The sequence below is a fragment of the Centroberyx affinis genome, unplaced genomic scaffold (assembly GCF_046629955.1).
Source record: "Centroberyx affinis isolate AG114_WGS23_722 - 3 ecotype Tasmania unplaced genomic scaffold, CSIRO-AGI_Caff_v1 ptg000385l_1, whole genome shotgun sequence".
Lineage (NCBI taxonomy): Eukaryota > Metazoa > Chordata > Actinopteri > Beryciformes > Berycidae > Centroberyx > Centroberyx affinis.
The window spans coordinates 159198-176730 of record NW_027279053.1 but is presented as its reverse complement, the minus strand read 5'-3'; the positions used below and the strand labels follow the sequence as shown (position 1 = coordinate 176730).

General features: G+C 45.7%; 1 protein-coding gene across 1 annotated transcript in view; it reads right to left on the bottom strand.

The window, feature by feature from the left end:
* Positions 1 to 3261: 3261 nt before the first annotated feature.
* ppargc1a (peroxisome proliferator-activated receptor gamma, coactivator 1 alpha) overlaps positions 3262 to 17533 on the bottom strand; it is a 37243-nt gene continuing 22971 nt past the window's right edge. Inside the window, exons 6-13 of the mRNA XM_071515965.1 lie at positions 17108 to 17153; positions 16813 to 16886; positions 11805 to 13065; positions 9777 to 9869; positions 8573 to 8693; positions 6551 to 6672; positions 5979 to 6130; positions 3262 to 3426 (exon numbers count right to left, since the gene is read on the bottom strand). Of these exons, the coding sequence (XP_071372066.1) occupies positions 3323 to 3426; positions 5979 to 6130; positions 6551 to 6672; positions 8573 to 8693; positions 9777 to 9869; positions 11805 to 13065; positions 16813 to 16886; positions 17108 to 17153 (1973 nt within the window). The 3' untranslated portion in view covers positions 3262 to 3322. The remainder of the gene's footprint in view (positions 3427 to 5978; positions 6131 to 6550; positions 6673 to 8572; positions 8694 to 9776; positions 9870 to 11804; positions 13066 to 16812; positions 16887 to 17107; positions 17154 to 17533) is intronic.

Genomic DNA, 17533 nt, shown 5'->3' with positions numbered 1-17533 from the left:
GTCATTTGCACTGAGCCAGTCAGCTTTCATTCAACTCTTTGTTATGCAAGCATAGGAAGCAGTGATGTTAAATTTATTGTGAATCCACATTTACAGCATGCAGTGTTTTCATCACTCAAAAATACTTCAAATTTTCAAGGATGTCTTCTTAATTGTGATGGTAGACAGCACAGATATGCCATAATCACGGCATAGTGCTGACTGAAAGTGGTGAAACTGTACTGGATGGAGGGAGATTCAACACAACAAAGGGAAGCCAAAGAAAGAAAGGTTCCTGCTACGGTTTCTTTCAAACACATTTCCCTTTATTGGCATGGTGAGGCTGATGAGAATTGCACATAAAAAATAAAATTCACAAGAAAGTCATACAATAGGTAGAACCACAAAGGCATTGGTAAGGACTTGGCAGAAGGCAACGTGGATAGGACACAAACAGGTAACAACCCAAAGCGACCCCCCCCCCCCCCTCCCCACACACACACTTCCAAACACACACTTCCAAACACACACACACATACCTGCCTAAAAACACAAACTCACACACACAGTTGCTCACACTCACACACATATTGTCCTTCCAAAAGAAACATGATTACCCAACAAACGTTTAAGCAGTGGCAAATTCCTCAATAGGTCACATTATTAAAAAGTCCGCCACAGTTGAAATTTGAACCATAAGGTTTTATAATATATTGCTACTCTAGGCGATTTACAAAGCATTTTTTTTTTTTATTACAATGATTAAAGCCACATCTATCAAATGGGACACGACACCATTACCCAAACGCTATACAGACAGCAAAAAGTAAAACAATGTCGTAAAACACAGGTAAAGGGATTTTTTTTTATCTCCCTCAACCAATTTTTGCCTCTTTGCATCATAAAAATTAGCCGCTTTCTCGTCTCCGCAGTCAAACTCCATGAAAGGTAGCCTGTGATCAGCGAAGCTTTCATACAAAAAGGCTTCTCCTTTCCTCTGATGGAAGCTGGTTCTCTCATTACTTGGCGCGGTGCTAGAAAACGGGATATTAATTGAACCAGAAACCGCAAGGTTACCTTTTATGTCATGTCGACGGGCGCTGTGATATCTGGACTGCGAGGCGGTGAGGCGGGCGGGGGGGGGGACAGGGCCGGGTGGTGATGGGAAGTGGTGCGGCATGCGATACATTGTTGAGTAGTTTTCTCTAGGCTTATAGAATGTCATTTAAGATCTGCCATTCAGACAACTGGGAGCCAGATATCCAAAGTGGTATGCGCCGTACCGACTGTCATCCTCTAAGAGCCATGCACTACACAACAAACAGGTTTGGTGCCAAAGTCAACTCTACACATTTTACACACAGAGTGGAGTTAGAGTCCGTTACAGTTGCACACATGTCACAAGGTGATGGGGGAATTACAATTACACATAGTGACTCAAATACATATTAAAGGGAGGCATTAGAGGGTGATGTCACGGTGAGAGATGCCAAGACACTGGAATGGAGTCGTCCTAGCTAGCCAGCGACTGGGTAATGGGTCAAGTCCAAAATCACACAACAGTAGGAGCTAAAATACAACTCTGAAAAATAATTTATTGCTTTTTATATACTTTTTTCTTTCATTTATATTATTATCATTATTATTATTAATCATCTTGTAATTATTGTGAATAATATTAGTAGTATCATCATCGTGTATATATATTTTGTACATCAAATACAAGATCTTTAAAAAATTCAGGAAAGAAAATTGTAAACTTTTGTTTGGCATTCACATAATCAAGCGTGTGTGGAGCGATGACACGGGTGTTTACAGTGGTTCAACAAAAAAATTCCTGCAAAATCATTTTATTGCTTCATGTTCTACTGTGTAGAAAGAAAACCGATGACGTGCTGCAGATCTGATTTATAGCTGTGGACCACTGCTGTGGAGACAGAAATCACTAGAATGATGAGCAGCATATCTCAAGAGGGGCTGACTGCTGGAGTGATTAGCTGAATGTTTTGATTGTTTCTGAAAGGCATAGAAAGTAATATTCCCCACCAAAGCGTTTATTGTACACCCTATCCAGTGATTGTAAGTTAAATAACACAAATCAAAGAACAACATAAATAGCAAGTAAATTTCGTGAGGTACGCCATGTGAAATGGAGCCCATAAATATTTTGATTCAAATATTAAAATAAATAGATAAATACGTGGGTTTATACTGATTGAAAAGATTTGAATGCAGTATTCTTTCTCACTGAGAGGGAAATCAAAACGAGAACCATAAAAAGCAATGAAATCAAACCGAGTTATATATATATATATACTGATTGTTTCAGAAATAATTAATAAAAAAAATGGGGTTCTTTTTTACAATCATGAAAAACACGTTAAAAATGCATTTTACACTGGTTGTATAAGCAAAAAACACTGATTGAGAAACTTTATAAACAGAGAAAACTATACATGGTTGACTGTTTTTTTCCCAACAAAATAACTCTTAAAAAAGGAAGTTTTGTTCACATGCTCCCTCAAAATGAGCAATCTGACACATCTTTTTTTCTTTTTTACAATCATATCATGTCTTCTAAACATCATGTAGGTGTACAATATGTCTTACATTATTGTAATGACTACAGATCGACATTCTGAATTAAGAAATTTTCTTCCTCATTTTTAAAAAAGGCTGCGTTTTACAGTGCATAGCTGTAACAAATAAAGAACTTTGTCCGATATGTACATAAAATAAAAATATTCCTTTTTATAATATCTGTAAATACAGGGCTACATTTCTCCTCAAAATGTAGACAGCAATGTTACCTTGAGAATTTTACCTCCAAGATACAATTCCCTATACTCTTGTTCGTAATGTAACACCACATCCAAACACCAGATTAAAAAAAAAAAAAAAAGAAGAAGAAAGAAAATCAACAGCAAAAGAAAAAAGAATCTGACTGAACAAGCTGCATGTTTTCACCCCCCAAAGAATTGTGGGTGTTGTAGTGCTTGGAGGAAAAAAAAAAAAAAAACCTCATGAATGTTTTTTTTTTTTATATATCTTTCACTGACCGTTGTACAGCAGTAGAAGTGCACCGAATCTGTGCACAGGTTCTGAGGGTTCACTGGCTCTCCCAGTATACAATGTCTCTTCCCAGCTTCTTCAGCAGCTATGTTCATGTAAACTTTATTTTTGATATATTCATATATAGATATAGGTCTATAGACTTATTTTTATATACTCTACGACATAGAGTGTAAAACTTCTGGTAGTCTCGTCGTCAAAGGAGCGAGAAACAACAGTGAGGTATCAGAAGTCCCTCTGTGTGGACAGACCGCAGGTGCCACTGAACTTGTTACCTTCTCAGGCTGCGCTGGGCCTCCCTCAGCAAGCTGTCAAAATCCATGGAGTCGTACTTGCTTTTTGTGGAGGCTGGATCAAAGTCGTCCGAATGGGAGTCTGAAAGGGTAAAGTTTTCTGACGGTCAGTGTCGAGCAAAGCAGGGATTCTTTTTTTTTTTTTTTTTTCACATCAAAGAGGAAGTTCACCTTTAGTAAACTCTTGTCACATAAAATTGTATGTTTGACGGCGGAGATCGGTGGTCACAGAATGTTTCCGCCTTCCCCCCCCCCCCGTTATTGCTCGGTCATCTGTGGTCTCAGTGTTAATCTGACGGTTACTACGCCATTAAGCTTAGGAGTTTTCAGATCTGCATCTACCTGGAAGACGATCAGACAATGAAATTCTATGTTCCCTGTCAAAGTAGATTCCTTGGCTACAGTGTGTGTATTGGTGCCAATTTGCTACTTTATTGGACAGTGCTCAGTCCACAGGGACAGGAAAATGGGAAAAAGAGAGGGGATGATACGCAACCTAAATCCTGGGCCAGACTTGAATACACAACAGTGGAAATAGTTGGCAAGTGTCTTAATCCAAAACTACACGTTTAGACACCAACCTTTTAACTCAACATTCAAATATGAAGGGTAGGATATAATGTGTATTTCACAAAAAAAAGCCAAAGCTGGTAGACACATATTTTTATTGGTGGATCCGATAATAAATAAAGAGTATCTTATCTCTGGCGGCAGACAGCTTCACAAATGGGGCCCCCACAGGGGCCAGCGGCACACTCCAAGAGCTTTGAGAAATGGGAATGACCATGGCAGCCAGGAGACGCCAGTCGTGATCTAATGCTATGGCCAAGGGGTGGATTGTGTCACGCTGCGCACCTTGAGGGATGAAAAATACCCCGGTGCTCTACTTAAAACTAATGGACAGTGTCTCAGAAAACACCAAAAAAGAAGTGAGAGCCCACAAGATTGAGTAGAGGGAGGGGAGGTCTGGATGCCGCGCTATTATAATAGTCTTTCTCTCTCCTCCTCTCGCTCTCTTTATCCTGTGCTATCAGTAGAGGGACGGCCGAAATAGCCTGTTCCTGACAAAGAGGCAGTCGAACGAAGGCCTTTTCATTCCAGGAGACTGATTAGTCAATCTGGGCACAATGTCTATCCTCAAGGCTCTTGGATTAGCAAATGTTTCTGTGTGTGTCAATTTCACATCATGTCCTCTCTGGAAATGCCAATGGTTTCGAGCCTGCACTTTGGAAATGTATAGTAACCTCTTCATTTATTGAAGAAAATGCTCTCTGTCTCTCGAGTGACCTATTGACCCTCTTGTAGCGCTGCATTATACATTCCTGACCTCACATATTGCTGCTAAATAAATGCCAGTGGAAAACTGACTGGCGATAAAAGAGTCAATATCTATCTTATACTCCATCATCAAATGGAGCAGATGATCTTTTGTGGCTGTGCGGCGACTAATGTAATGGAGTGTCTCTCCCTGAAGTTTCAACATGGCTGCTCAAGTGTCTCTTCCAGCCTCAAACAGCGGAGAGGAAAAACACCATTTTCTGTTCACATGTCCAAAGTGGGGCATCACGCCAGAGGGGAAGGCTTTGATTTCATCGATAGCTTGCATTATTTATCAAATGCGTCATTCAACCCTATAGCTGCACCCATCTGAGCCTTGCGTACTGTCTGAGATGCATGTATAGAAGCTACATGTAGGCTGCATGCGCACGTTTACTCACATGAATTGATTAGTTCATATCTCTGCTTTTATGTTAAAGGCATTCAGCTATACTGCAGTCCCCCCACCTCCAAGCCCCCCTAAAAAAGGCATAAGTAGACATAGGTTTGCTCCCTCCCTCTATATAAATGACAAGCTCCTATGTGCCACATCAAGGTCCTGCCTCGTTCCGCGCCGCAACAGCTGGCAACAGATGGAGCCTCACTCTGATGGGGGGTGGGTGGGGGGGGGGGTTGCTGGGACTTAACCTTGCTCCCACCTTCCTCTTCCTTGCCTCATCTCTCTTCTTTCTTCTACCATGTCCTTCTCCTCCTAATTTCATCTCTTCCTCTCCACCCCTCCTCTTCTGTTCTCTCCACGCTCTTACAATGATCCCCCCCCCGCCCACACACACACACACACCCACACACACACATACACAACAACTAGCCCATGAAAACATACCTTGTAATGGATATCCAAACAGCCGCACACATGCTTTTAAGTGCTATCTTTCTCCCTAATGCCTTGCTTCTCATATCAACAAAGTAGAAACACGTAGCCCCTGTCCACATGAGTAATGGAAGGGGCCTCGTATTCTTGGAGATGCAGCAGCGACCTCTCTCACCAGCGGAGGGGAAAAGACGCTCTATTCCTGGCATGTTCACAGAGTGACCCCTGAACTCTATTTGCCCTTTTTGAACCACGAATACCTGCTAGATGCATTCAGAGCTGGAGGGATTGTTCGCAATGTAGAGATGCTCTCTTTTAATCTGAAAGCATCACTCAAGCCTTTTTGCTTTCTCGCCCCCCCTCCCCCTCCCCCTCCCCCTCCCCGCTTTCTCTTCCCTTTTGACGGTCTGCCCGCTGTGTGAGCCACGCAAAATACTGCGTGACTCCAGGGGGCTGATGGGGGCGAACAACAAAGCTGCACTTACCCAAGTCTGTGTAATTTGATTTGCAGAACTGCTTTTGTCCGCCAAAGCACAGCTCGAACTGAGGCTCGTTTGACCTGCGTAAGGTGTGTCCGTTCTCAAGGGCGGCGAAGGCGTCACAAGTGTAGCGGTACGTGATGAAGCCAAAATTGTCCCTGGTCAAGAATAGAAAATGAAACATCAGAGTGGCGCAGTGGGGCAACAACAACAGAACAGGGGGGCCTTGTCTTAGCTGACGTCCACACTATTTATATGCAAAAGAGAAATCAATAAAAGTGTATTTTGGGGCTCCTTAGGCCTAGAAATAGATGGATCGAGAGATGCTCTGAGAATGCAGAAGATCTATCTTACCTTAGACCTTACGTACTTGCCTTTGTTTTGACTCTTAGTTCAACAGTTAAAGCGAAAGATTTATTTCTGTATTACATGTTACCCAGAGGGGAGAAATGAAGCTACTAATAAATAGGCTTCCTATCCCCCTACCCCTGATTCACAACTACCCTACAGATGCACATACTCACACACACACACACACACACACACACACACACACAGAGAGAGTCCTGGGGCCTTACCCATCGTCCCTCAGGTTCACTGCACACTCTTCAATCTCGCCGAAGACTTCAAAGCGGCGCTTCAGCTCTGTCCGGGTGCTGTCGGACCTCAGCCGCCCCACGTACACCACCCGTCTCTCCTCCTGCTCGTTAACAGGAAAGACAGAGCAAGAGAGGGAGATTAAAAAGGGGGAGGGGGGTCTGTTTTTCCTTTTTTCCTCCCTCCTCACCAAGGCCTAATGAATTGGTCTTGATCACCCCTGTGGCTAGACCTGACTTAGGGCCCCCTTTTTGTCCCTCTTCTGTCTGTTTTGTTCCTCTATGGTTGGTTCAACTTTTCTAACTGGCTTTTCTCTTATCTGATGCAGTTGCAGTTTGGAAGTGCCTTCCATCTCCCTTGGCACCGCAATTCCTCTTTCTCCCCACAACTAATCAACCAGAGTCAGAGTGATTTTTATCAAATGATGCCATGTCTTAAGTTGGGACTGCTCCTTCTTTCGTGGAGTCTAAAAATAAAGTTGATTCAGCTTTATGTGTATGTCAGAAAAGCCTGTTTCTGAATCGATTTGAAAATTGAACTTGCAGTGCTGCCTTGAAACACAGCAAACTAGGTGAGGCTGCTAATTGAGGCCTGTTAATATTACAAAGATATTCGTATCCAGCGAGAGGGAGCATTAAGAGCAACAGCACTGAGCCACAGGGCAAAAAAACATGGTGTTCCTTGAACCTCAGAGGACATGGGGGTCATAGCAGAATAATTTAGGAACAAACTGCGCCAGGCTGCAATTATAGCTTTTGAGTAGTTTAATTGCGTCTGCTAATCATATAATACAGCACAAGCCCGGGGCTATGGTGTATCACTAGTATTATTTATTTATTCATTCATTTACTTGCCATTACTGGGGCAAGTCCATTGAGACCCGTTCAAATTTTGAATGCCTGTCTCGGGGGCGCTGGTAACTTATACATGTAAATCAGTTGCCTGGCACTAAACTCAAAGTTCACCTTCGCCCCGTTAGAAATGTGGAGAATAGCAGAGAAAAATACATATTAACTAGAATATACTGTTTTTGTGCTTTCCCCACTCTCTTTAATGCTTACATACTGTTTGAGACAAAAGTGTTTGCTGAATTAGGGGTTTAGTTGCTGACAACTGATAAATAGGCGGTCTTTTCTTGATGGCACCCTGAGGGCTGCCTGTGTGTGGGTGTGTGAGTGAGTGAGAGAGTATGAGAGAGAGAGAGGGAGAGAGAGAGGGAGAGAGAGAGAGAGAGATGCTTTCACATCCCTAGTCTCCCAAACCTCGGTTGACAGCTTGGGCTTTACTGCTCATAATTGTTTCTCTCTCCATGTCTGAAAATGTATGCATGCCAAGCCAAGTGTGCATTATTGCATTATTTGATGTGTGCATTTATCAGCGGGTGGTAGTGGCGTTGCCCTGTTGGAAACCTGAGTAATTTCACACTGAGACAAGGGGACCGGAGATGCGGGAGAAATATGATATTCGCTGCATCAGACTGAATTTTGAAAAAGATAACCAAAATGATCCGCACTCAAGAGAATACACATTTCCCTGGGCGGTCATTTCCTTTTTCCTCCTCCCCTCTTGCTCTCCCAGTTCCTGTTTTCCACTATTTTAACATTTTACCCCCGTGGTGTGATTAATAAGAGTCGACAGTGTTTCCAGACGACAGAGACGTTAAAAATACACAACCCGGAGATAAAGAGGAAGGGCCTGTCGCCTGAATCATTCAGGAACTCACTTTGTATGTATTCTTTCAGTAGAGAGACACTGCGGCACGTGGCACTGGGCTGCGGGCTGTCTCACTCTAAGCAATGCGCCCGTGTGTGTGTCTGTGTGTACATGAGTCTATCTTTGAGTGTGTGTGTGCGTGTGAGCATGCATTTGTATCTGTGAGACAGCCGTGATTGTATGTGGCCCTTCATCAACGTCAGCAGGACGGACGCAGAGTGTAGAGTAGAAAAAAACAACCAAACAGGGCCATAGAGAAAATGAGATGGCAGTTGGGTCAGTTGACTCACTATTGCTTTTTGCCTTTGCCTCTCCCTCTGCTCGGCCCTTTCGAACTCCCGCTTCTCGTAGTCCCGGCGGTACTCCTCCCTCTTCAGCCTCTCGTGCTGGTATTCCTCGTAGCTGTCATACCTGCGGAGGACAAGACACGTGTGACATCACCGTTCTCTCCTGTCGCGTCCTCTAAATTCACCCTTCCCGTTGACGTTGACAAAGAACAACCGGTCAGTATTCACCAAGGAGCAGCCCCCTATTTTCTCGGTGCTGATGGTTGAGGGGCGGGGGTGTGTGTGTGTGTGTGTGTGTGTGTGGGGGGGGGGGCGTTGCACACGGAAAGAAACGGACATGTTAATAAGACGTCTCCTCGCCACCGCCATGATTACGGATCCCGCAGGAGAGGCCCATGGGAGCGCCGGCAAGCGGCGCGGTCGGGGAGCCAGGCAGCTGCCACTGTCAGCACAACTTCACATGTCATTACTTTCTGCTTAGTTAGGGCTTCATCAAGAAGGAAAGTGCAACTTTCTCCCCCCCCTACCCCCAGACTAGCGCGAGACGCGTCCGTTAAGTTTTCGACTGATGAGCGACTCTCGGGCTTGTCGGGTGTCATTAGGCACGTGGGTGCCAAATCAGCTCGGAGCGGCGAGATGGTGTCAGTCTCTCTCTCCCTCTGCACAGTGCCAGTGCTTCTCTGCATAGGAAATGGTCCCTCTGCAGTGGCTGCGAGGGCTCATGGGAAACTACAGAGACACTAAGTTGAATAAGTGTCACCATACAGATGGGGGCATAAACTCATGAGTGAACTATGAATTTGCATCATTATGATTTGGGATTGTTCTGTCACTAGTCCAATAAAACATGATCAATTATATATATTCGCCCTGAATCTTTGTCTGGTTCCCCATGTGGATGGGACAGACTGCAGGAAGATGTCCTTTCTTGATGCGTGAAGGGATTCACAGAGATATCAAACTATTTCTGAGCGGAGACAAGGTAAACTGCCTGTTTCTGCATTGTCCTTTTGTCTTTGTCTATGTTGACTCCTCTTTTTGTTTTTTATTTCAGTCACAATCCCCTGCATACCATCAGGAGGTCTTGTGACTTTTGCCAGACTGTCGCTGTGAATAAGCATTTTGTCCTTAACCGAACCGTGCGGTTAAACAAAGGTTAATAACACATAATAAAGTAGAGGTTAAATAATAGAATTTAAATAATCACCTTGGCCTGCGGCTGAGAGGAGATCGAGACTGAGAGTGGGGGCTCTTGTGAGTCCTGGAGCGAAGAGTGCTCAAATCTGTGTTGTGACGGGACCTGAGGGGAAAACACAATACCAATCATCAATTAGCAAAACATTACTGATGGCATAGTATGAGTTCATTCAAGCGGGAAATTCATATTTTTCATCCCAATACCTAGGAGTGATGTTTTCAGACTATCAGAACAAAATGTAAAAACATTGTACTACATACCGTCGACTTAGACTTACATTGTCGATGGTGCATAGCTCCAGAGCTAAAGTCCTTTTCAGTGCTTTGTGCAAACTTGTGACACCTTGTTTGACTTGTTCTTGATTGGTTTAGTCATGGACTTGGGAACTAAATCCAATTTTACTTAATCCATATTCATAAAAGCCACTTACATGTTAGAAATAATCTTAATTCCAGATTAAAGCATTCTTTATTCTCCTAGCCTAGTCTCACCCATGGCCATTGAACCGGCTCATGATGTTTTACAGAACTTCCTATGTTTCGGCTCCATTTGAGGAAAAATGTCCTCAACTTTTTCCTCACCGGAGCTGGCATATACATGCACCTGCTATCTATGTTGTATGAGGGAGAGGTCAATAGGCCCCAGTGGCCCGACTATAGAGCTTGTACCCCTACACTCCTTTAGCTCCTGATGTTTAATTATTGAAGTGTTGCTGAAGAAGTTGGACTTGAATAATGGAGGGGGAGAAGTTTGGGTAGCTCAGTGAAGCAAAGGAATGGCAGTTAGTTTGGAGAGATGGAGGATCTGAGTTGTGAAACTTGAAACACAGAAGAGGGATTTGGAGAATTATGTTGCCGAAATTCTCCCATTGAAGCCTCTTCAGAAAACTTGCTTGAAAAGATAAGAGGCTGCCTGTCGTCTAGTGTTCTTTCACATTGCAAACACTAAAACCAATATTTTCAGAAATCTTCTGAATGCCTGCGTTAGCTTCTGTATAGATCGCCTTGAGACTATCCGTGTATAATTTGTGAGCAAGTTGGTTTTTTAACTGACTTGGTTATAGCAGAGCAAAGGAAAAGGGCCTGTGATTCTATTGGGTCTGCAGAGTAAACTGACCTTTAAGTAATCAGGCAAACAAACTGAGTCACTTCAGCAGAGTCCTCTACACTGTGCAGCACTCAATAAACAACTACTGACAAACTAAATTGACTTACTTCCCAGTCCTTCTCAGCAACTGAGGGTTTGCCTCTGCTTCCCTACCAAAAACCCAACAGAAACCCCCTTGGCTCTGATCAAAGAGAAGCATGGGAAATGTAGTTCTCACAGAGAGCTACAATGATAAGAGTCTCTTTTGAGAAAAGGGGTTCCGGGACTACATTCCCACAGCCTGGATTTGGCTTTCATCTCTGGGGATGTGAAAGAGGGGGGTTTTGCCGCTCAGTAAAAACAACAGCTGCTGCTTAAAACAATAGCCCCAGCATCAAACAGAGAAACGGGAGTATGCAAGGGAGGGAGTGAGAGGGATGAGTGTTAGGAAGAAGCTCAAATAAAACTCCCTGCCTGGGGATGAAAACTCATACTGTTCAAAAGTCCAATGCCTCCGGCACCATTCATTCTCTTGGTTTTCTCTTTTTTTTGGTGAGTGTGGGGAGATCTCACATTTCAACCAATCTCTTTTCCAGATTCTCAGTTCAGATTGTGGGTGCCACCTGGTTGAATAGGCAGAGAAGGATGAACTTGGCTAGTCAAACACATGCTGGCCATTTGGTTAGTAGTTTGTTTAAGACATGACGAATCAATCCTGTTTAGCACAGGCAAGGCATGGTGCAGCAGCTGAAGGACCCATGCTAAGGGACTCACAGGTCTATCCTCTCTGACACAGGCTCTGACGACTGAGCCGGCCTGTTTTACACCGCTAAGCTGGACCCCTGCCATGTCCTAGCCCCATTTAAACACACATAAGGGGGGAGCAGCGAAGGGTTGGCCAAAGGACGTGGGAGGTGTATGTGTGTGTGTGTGTGTGTGTGAGCAACTTACCAGGAGGAGGGGCGTCCATCGGGCGAGCTGGAGAGGGAGCGCCTCCGGTGGCGAGAGGAGGAGCTGCGGGAGCCGGAGCGGGAACGAGAACGGGAGCGGGACCCACTGCTGGGCCAACAGAAAGGCCTGCTGGGTGAGAGGAGGAGGGAGGAAGGTGGGGAGACAGAGCCTCGCGAGGGCGAGCAGCTGGATGGTGGGGAGCAGGAGGGCGAGCAGGGGGGGCAGTCAAAGAGCAGGTCCAGAGGGGTGCCCTCCCACGGGTAGAGGAAGCGACCCTCGCGGCCCTCGCCCAGCTCCAGCTCATCATGGAAGGGCAGGAACCCCGGGTGCAGGTAGCCTGAGCCAGGCAGCCTCTGGGAGTAGCAGTCATCACCCTCTCCCTGCTCAAGGGATTGAGGCGCAGCAGCCTTGTTGCCCTTGCTGCCTGCTTCCTCCACCCTCTCCTGGCCACCCTGGCTATAAATGGCTTGTGGTGGGTGGCCAAAGTGCTTGTTGAGTTCTGCTCTGATTTCCTGGTCGCGCAGGAGCTTCCGGCTGGTGGCAGACGGGTGCTGTTGGTCCCTGTCGGTAGTGGCCTGTTGTGAGGGGATCTGGGTGTTTTGGGTGAGGGTCTGCTCCCCTAACCCCTGGCCCCGGGCTGCTTCTCGATCCACAGAGGAAAAACTCTGCTGCAACTGCTTAGCCAAAGAACAGGATGAAGCTGATGATGGAGTAGAAGAAGATGATGATGATGATGAAGAGGAGAGCGGCATGGCTGAGTCCTTACATTCCACATGCCTGTCCTCCACCACGCCTGCAGCAGGCATGGGAGCAGCAATGGCACCTGGGGTGACCATGGTTGCCGCTGTTGTAGTCATGGTAACAGGGGCGTTGGCTGTGCCGCCGTCCTTCTTTGCGCCAGCTGACGCCTGGCAATAGTCGTGGTCACCATAGCCACGGGGCGCCGCCCGCTTATTGTTGCTAGTGCTGCGTTGCTCCTCAAGGCCGCCCCCCGCTGTGTGCAGGGTGACAGAGGAGGGGAGGGCGGCGGACGCTTTGCTCAGCTGGGCATATAGCTCAGTCTGTTCGGGACCCTTCCTGGTGGGGCCCCCGCCTGAGGCACCTGGGGCCAGGGCCAGAGCGCCGGGGCCTGACTCGCTCAGCCTGGCCCTTTTGCACGCCAAGGCAGAGGAGGAACATGAAGACAACTTGGTTTTGAGCGATGCTTTGAAAGGGTTCTCTTGACTGGCTTTGTGTGGGGGCGTGGTAGGTGGTGTCAGACCTGGAGAGGGAGGGAGAGACAGAGAATGGCGGGGGGGGGATCAATAAAAAGGAAATGGAATCATAATGCAAACCTCCCTAAATATCCCCCTCTCCCTCCTCCCCCTTCTCATCTATAAACTTCCAGCTCAGTTTATGGACAGTGGACACACACATGCCTGATTAAAATATTCACTTTCACTTGGCCTAATCCTGATCTCTATTTTATTGCAATCTTGACAGATTAATGTAATGCTCGGTGTAACTTAATATGGTGGTGCTGTAATACGGATGACTTGCTATCCCCTTCCTCTCTGACCTTGGATAGATCCCCTCTTTCATGAAAGAAGAAAAAAACAAACGTCACACACATCCCTGTAGAGGACAAAGGTAATCCATCCGATGTAAAAAAAAAAAATTACAGAACGTATATCGCGTCTCTGCCTGCCTCACGCAAATGTCCACACTGGACAGCAGCCAATTTATTTGAATAAAACCACCTTTCTCTCGTTCTGAAAAAACGATCACTGACATGAAGCCATGCATTTTTTTCCAGATTATCCAGCACCATCTCCCTCTTCTGCCAGACAAGGCAGGGAGATATGTCACTACTTTTTATGTAGATGTTGGCGTGCTTGGTGATGTTGCCTTCACTTGATATAGGGCTGGAACGGTGAGATGTCTCGTCTGCTGTGTAGGCACAGGAACTACTGGGGAATGGGTTGTCACTCTTCTCAGATGGCATGTCCCTACTGCTCGTGCCCAGGCCGACCCCCCCCCCACCCCCACCCCCCACCCCCCACCCCCACCGACAGATTTACAGCCAGACAGATGGCAGTTATATGGGAAGTCCTGAGATGAGCCCGCTTTATAGCATTGTTAATGCACTCACACAAACAGCCGCTGCCATTACTCTCATTCTCTCTTCCCTGCTCTCCTTTAGTCTTGTCTTCTCCCTTTCTCGCTCTTCCTGTCTGCCATCTTCCCTGGATCAATCTCTGCTTCTCCCTTTCCGTCTCTCAGCATCTTTTCCTCTTTCTGTCTCACGCAGAACAAATGTGCCCACACACACACACACACACTCGTCGCTAACAGTCTCTCGCTGGAGTCAAACTCAGGCACTTTGAAACACCTACGCTCTCCCCTCTTCTTTGCCTTTCTTATAATGCACATCATTCTTCCCTTGCTGGTGAATTGCACCAAATGACAGCTATTAGTATCAAATCCAGTGTAAGAGTACGTACCAGGGAGGCAGCTCGGCAAAGGGAGTGCAGGAGGCTGATACATAAATATGCGAGTTTCTGAAGCCATTTGCTGTGTTTGGGATGCCTGATCCAACAGCTTATCATCCCACTTATTATCTGGATGTGTCGGTAAGTAGGATTGCAAGCCCTCCCTCCCCTCTCCCCTCCTTTTCTTCCCTCCCTCTCCCAGCTCTGATAGTGACACAAGGATTGCTTCTGTGTTCCACAACGCAGAGGAAGGCACCTATATATATATCATTATGCCAATGAAATGAGCTATGAAAAGGAGGAGGGAGAAGGGGCGCCACACACTGCCTGAGGAACTTCTGTTTCACCGATGAAGCGCCATCTGTCCAAAACAATGTGCGCGTGGGGTCATAAACTAGGAGCCATTAGCGATGGGGGTGAAATAAATCAGAATTAGATAAATATGTGCCTCTCAGTCAAACCTGCTTGTGATGGATGAGCCGCAGACACAAACACCAATCATACAGCCACCAGAGAGAAAAAGATGGAGCGAGTGAGCGAGAGAGAAAGAGAGAGAAGGGTTTTCTAATCTTTTTCCGTCCAGCTGTAAATTGCGAGGAGACCTCGGAGCGAATAACAACTCCGGGCTTAAAGAGTTGATCCGGCAGTAAGCCATGCAAATAGCAACACACAGACCACCCCAGTGTCATGAGATACAGTAATTAAAGACAACACGGCAGCACAGGGTAAATCTATTAGCTCGGCAGAGATTAGGCCCTAACAGTCAAATCCCCAGGGCCGCAATGCCTGTTGTTGCTTCACTGTACCTCTCTGAGAGGTGTCAATAAGAAACACAGTCAATAGTCAAAAAGGCTGCCATTAGTTGGTGTAAAAGACCTATACAAGCTGTTCAGGTCTATGTTCCACTGATAATACACCATGGAAAATTTTATGAAACAGGAACCACTACTACTACAACTCGTCGTAAAGGCATAAAATAATATGTCACTGGCAAAAAAAATCATGGAAAGTTCCACCAGTGAACTGCTGACCTGCCTTGAAGGTGGAACCGCCCACTTGGCTAACCTCCATCTGGTTATCAATTACACCACCATAATCTCTATTGTAGTGGAATGCTACTCTGAATCTGCTAAGGACACGTAACACTGGACCATAAAGCTTTACCGAGATCCATATCCAGCTGCCTCGTACAGCACGAGACTCAAAAACTATAATCCCCAAGTAGAAAAGGGGGGGCAGTATCCGGGAGCTTTCTGCACTAATGACTTTCCTGCTAATATTCAATCCCAGATCTGCATGGGACGGGACGGTGAAGTCAGGTGAAGGGCTTTGTTTGACTGCGCTTGTAACGGGGACGCAGTGGAACAGAACGGACGCCCGGATTTGGCCACAGGTCAACAGGCTCACCCAGATGCAGTAAAACAGGAAGAAATATTAACTGCGCTTGATTGCACCAGAGCTTAAGCAGCCGTCCTCTCTCCCTCCTGCAGGTCTCCACAGGCATCCCCCTTTGACCCCCAGTGCTTATCTACACAAAAGGGTTAAACGGCACCTCGAACAAGGTCAACGAGTGGAGCACTCTTGGGCTTTGTTGTGCCACAAATTTCTGCTCTGCCCCCCCCCCCCAATAGAGCTAAGCAGAAGGTGCAGAGGGCGGGCGTGAGGTGTGCGGGTCGAGGACCATTTCCCCTGCCGGTAACAACATCGCCCATTGTGAGAGACAGCAGGGCAGCCATTTTGTTTTTATTGACTTTAGATGATTAATCGGAGGCGGGAGAGAGTGAAAGGGAGAAAGAGAGAGATAGATTGATAGATAGAGAGAGAGAGAGATGACCCCTAATGTTGCAGCTTTGGCTGACATTCTCTTCATTTTGCTCTTTTAATTACCTTTTGCCTATAGCTTCCTTCTGATGCAGTTAATTGATAACTCTATAATACAAAGGGATGACGACAATAATGATGCTTAAAATCCCTGACATTGACCCCATTTACAAAATAGCATCCTTCGCATAAATACCAAGTCTTAACATTGGAGAATGACTCCCATGTCAGTTGATCTAATTGCCTGACCGTCTAGGGACTAAAAGAAAGGAAGGCACAGATTATATAGGCAAAACTGAATTACGCAGCAAAACCAATTAAGACAATAACACTGCCATTTCAATTTGCCAGTCGTATAGGCTAAGTAAGCCGTCAGTCAGACAGCATTAGGATCTGACAGAGGAAGAGGAGTGGCAGCATATTAACTCTTCGGTAGCGGGGGAGGGGAGGTGGCGGTGGTGAGCGGGGGTTCGCTAATAAACCCTAAGGAGATTGGAAAGCCTAATCAATACTCAGGCACATAAAAATGTTCTCCTTTGCCTTCACCTTGAACTCTGAACTGTGATGGAACTATCAAGATGTTAACCCGTTATTAGCTATGAAAGGGAGCTGGGAATTTCCACTGAGTCCTCTCTTTCTAACCTGAACCAAATGTGCTTTGAAATATTTTTTTACTTGTTTATCTCTAAAAATATCGATACCAAAAGTGTGCTTACCTGGGGTTCCAGCGATCTCCACACTTAATGTGCGTTCAATGGTTTTGTTCTCAAACGGTGATCCCTTGTGGTCACTGGAAGACAAAAAAAAAAAAAAGTGCAACGTTTCACTTTTCGGGTGACAGAGGGACTTTAAAGGCTTTTTGTGATCTAAGAAATGGAAATGAGCGTTACAACAATGCCTCATCTTGGGTGCTAGTCTGTACAGTTTTCTTTTGCTTTGTCTTTTTTCTGTGTTTTTGTTGTTGTTGTTGCGTTTTGCCTAGAAGAATGTGGAAAAACTTCTCGCACTTACTTTGGAGACTCTGGGGTCAAAGGAAGTGGCAAGGTGGTTGGTTTGGCTGCAGAACACAAAGGAGCATGGGTAATTATTGACCTAGGTATGACACTCATAGCAGAAGAGAACAGGTCCACATTCTGCAAAAATCAATCTCAAATTGGATCATTAAAAGCAAGTATCACTACAAAACACCCATCCCCGGTTAGAAAGTCTCTCTACGGCTACTACTTTACAGAGCACACGTTTTTAGATTGACCCCGTTTTAACAATTTATTTTCTGAGGATAGACTGTTCACTCCGTGAGGCAGGATGAAGTGATGGCACATGTGTTTCAGGTACACAGGTGTCTGGACACAGACATACTCCGCTCAAGACAACAGACAGATCGAAATGAAATAAAGACATACAGAGACGATGCCACAAACAAGACACATGACAGTG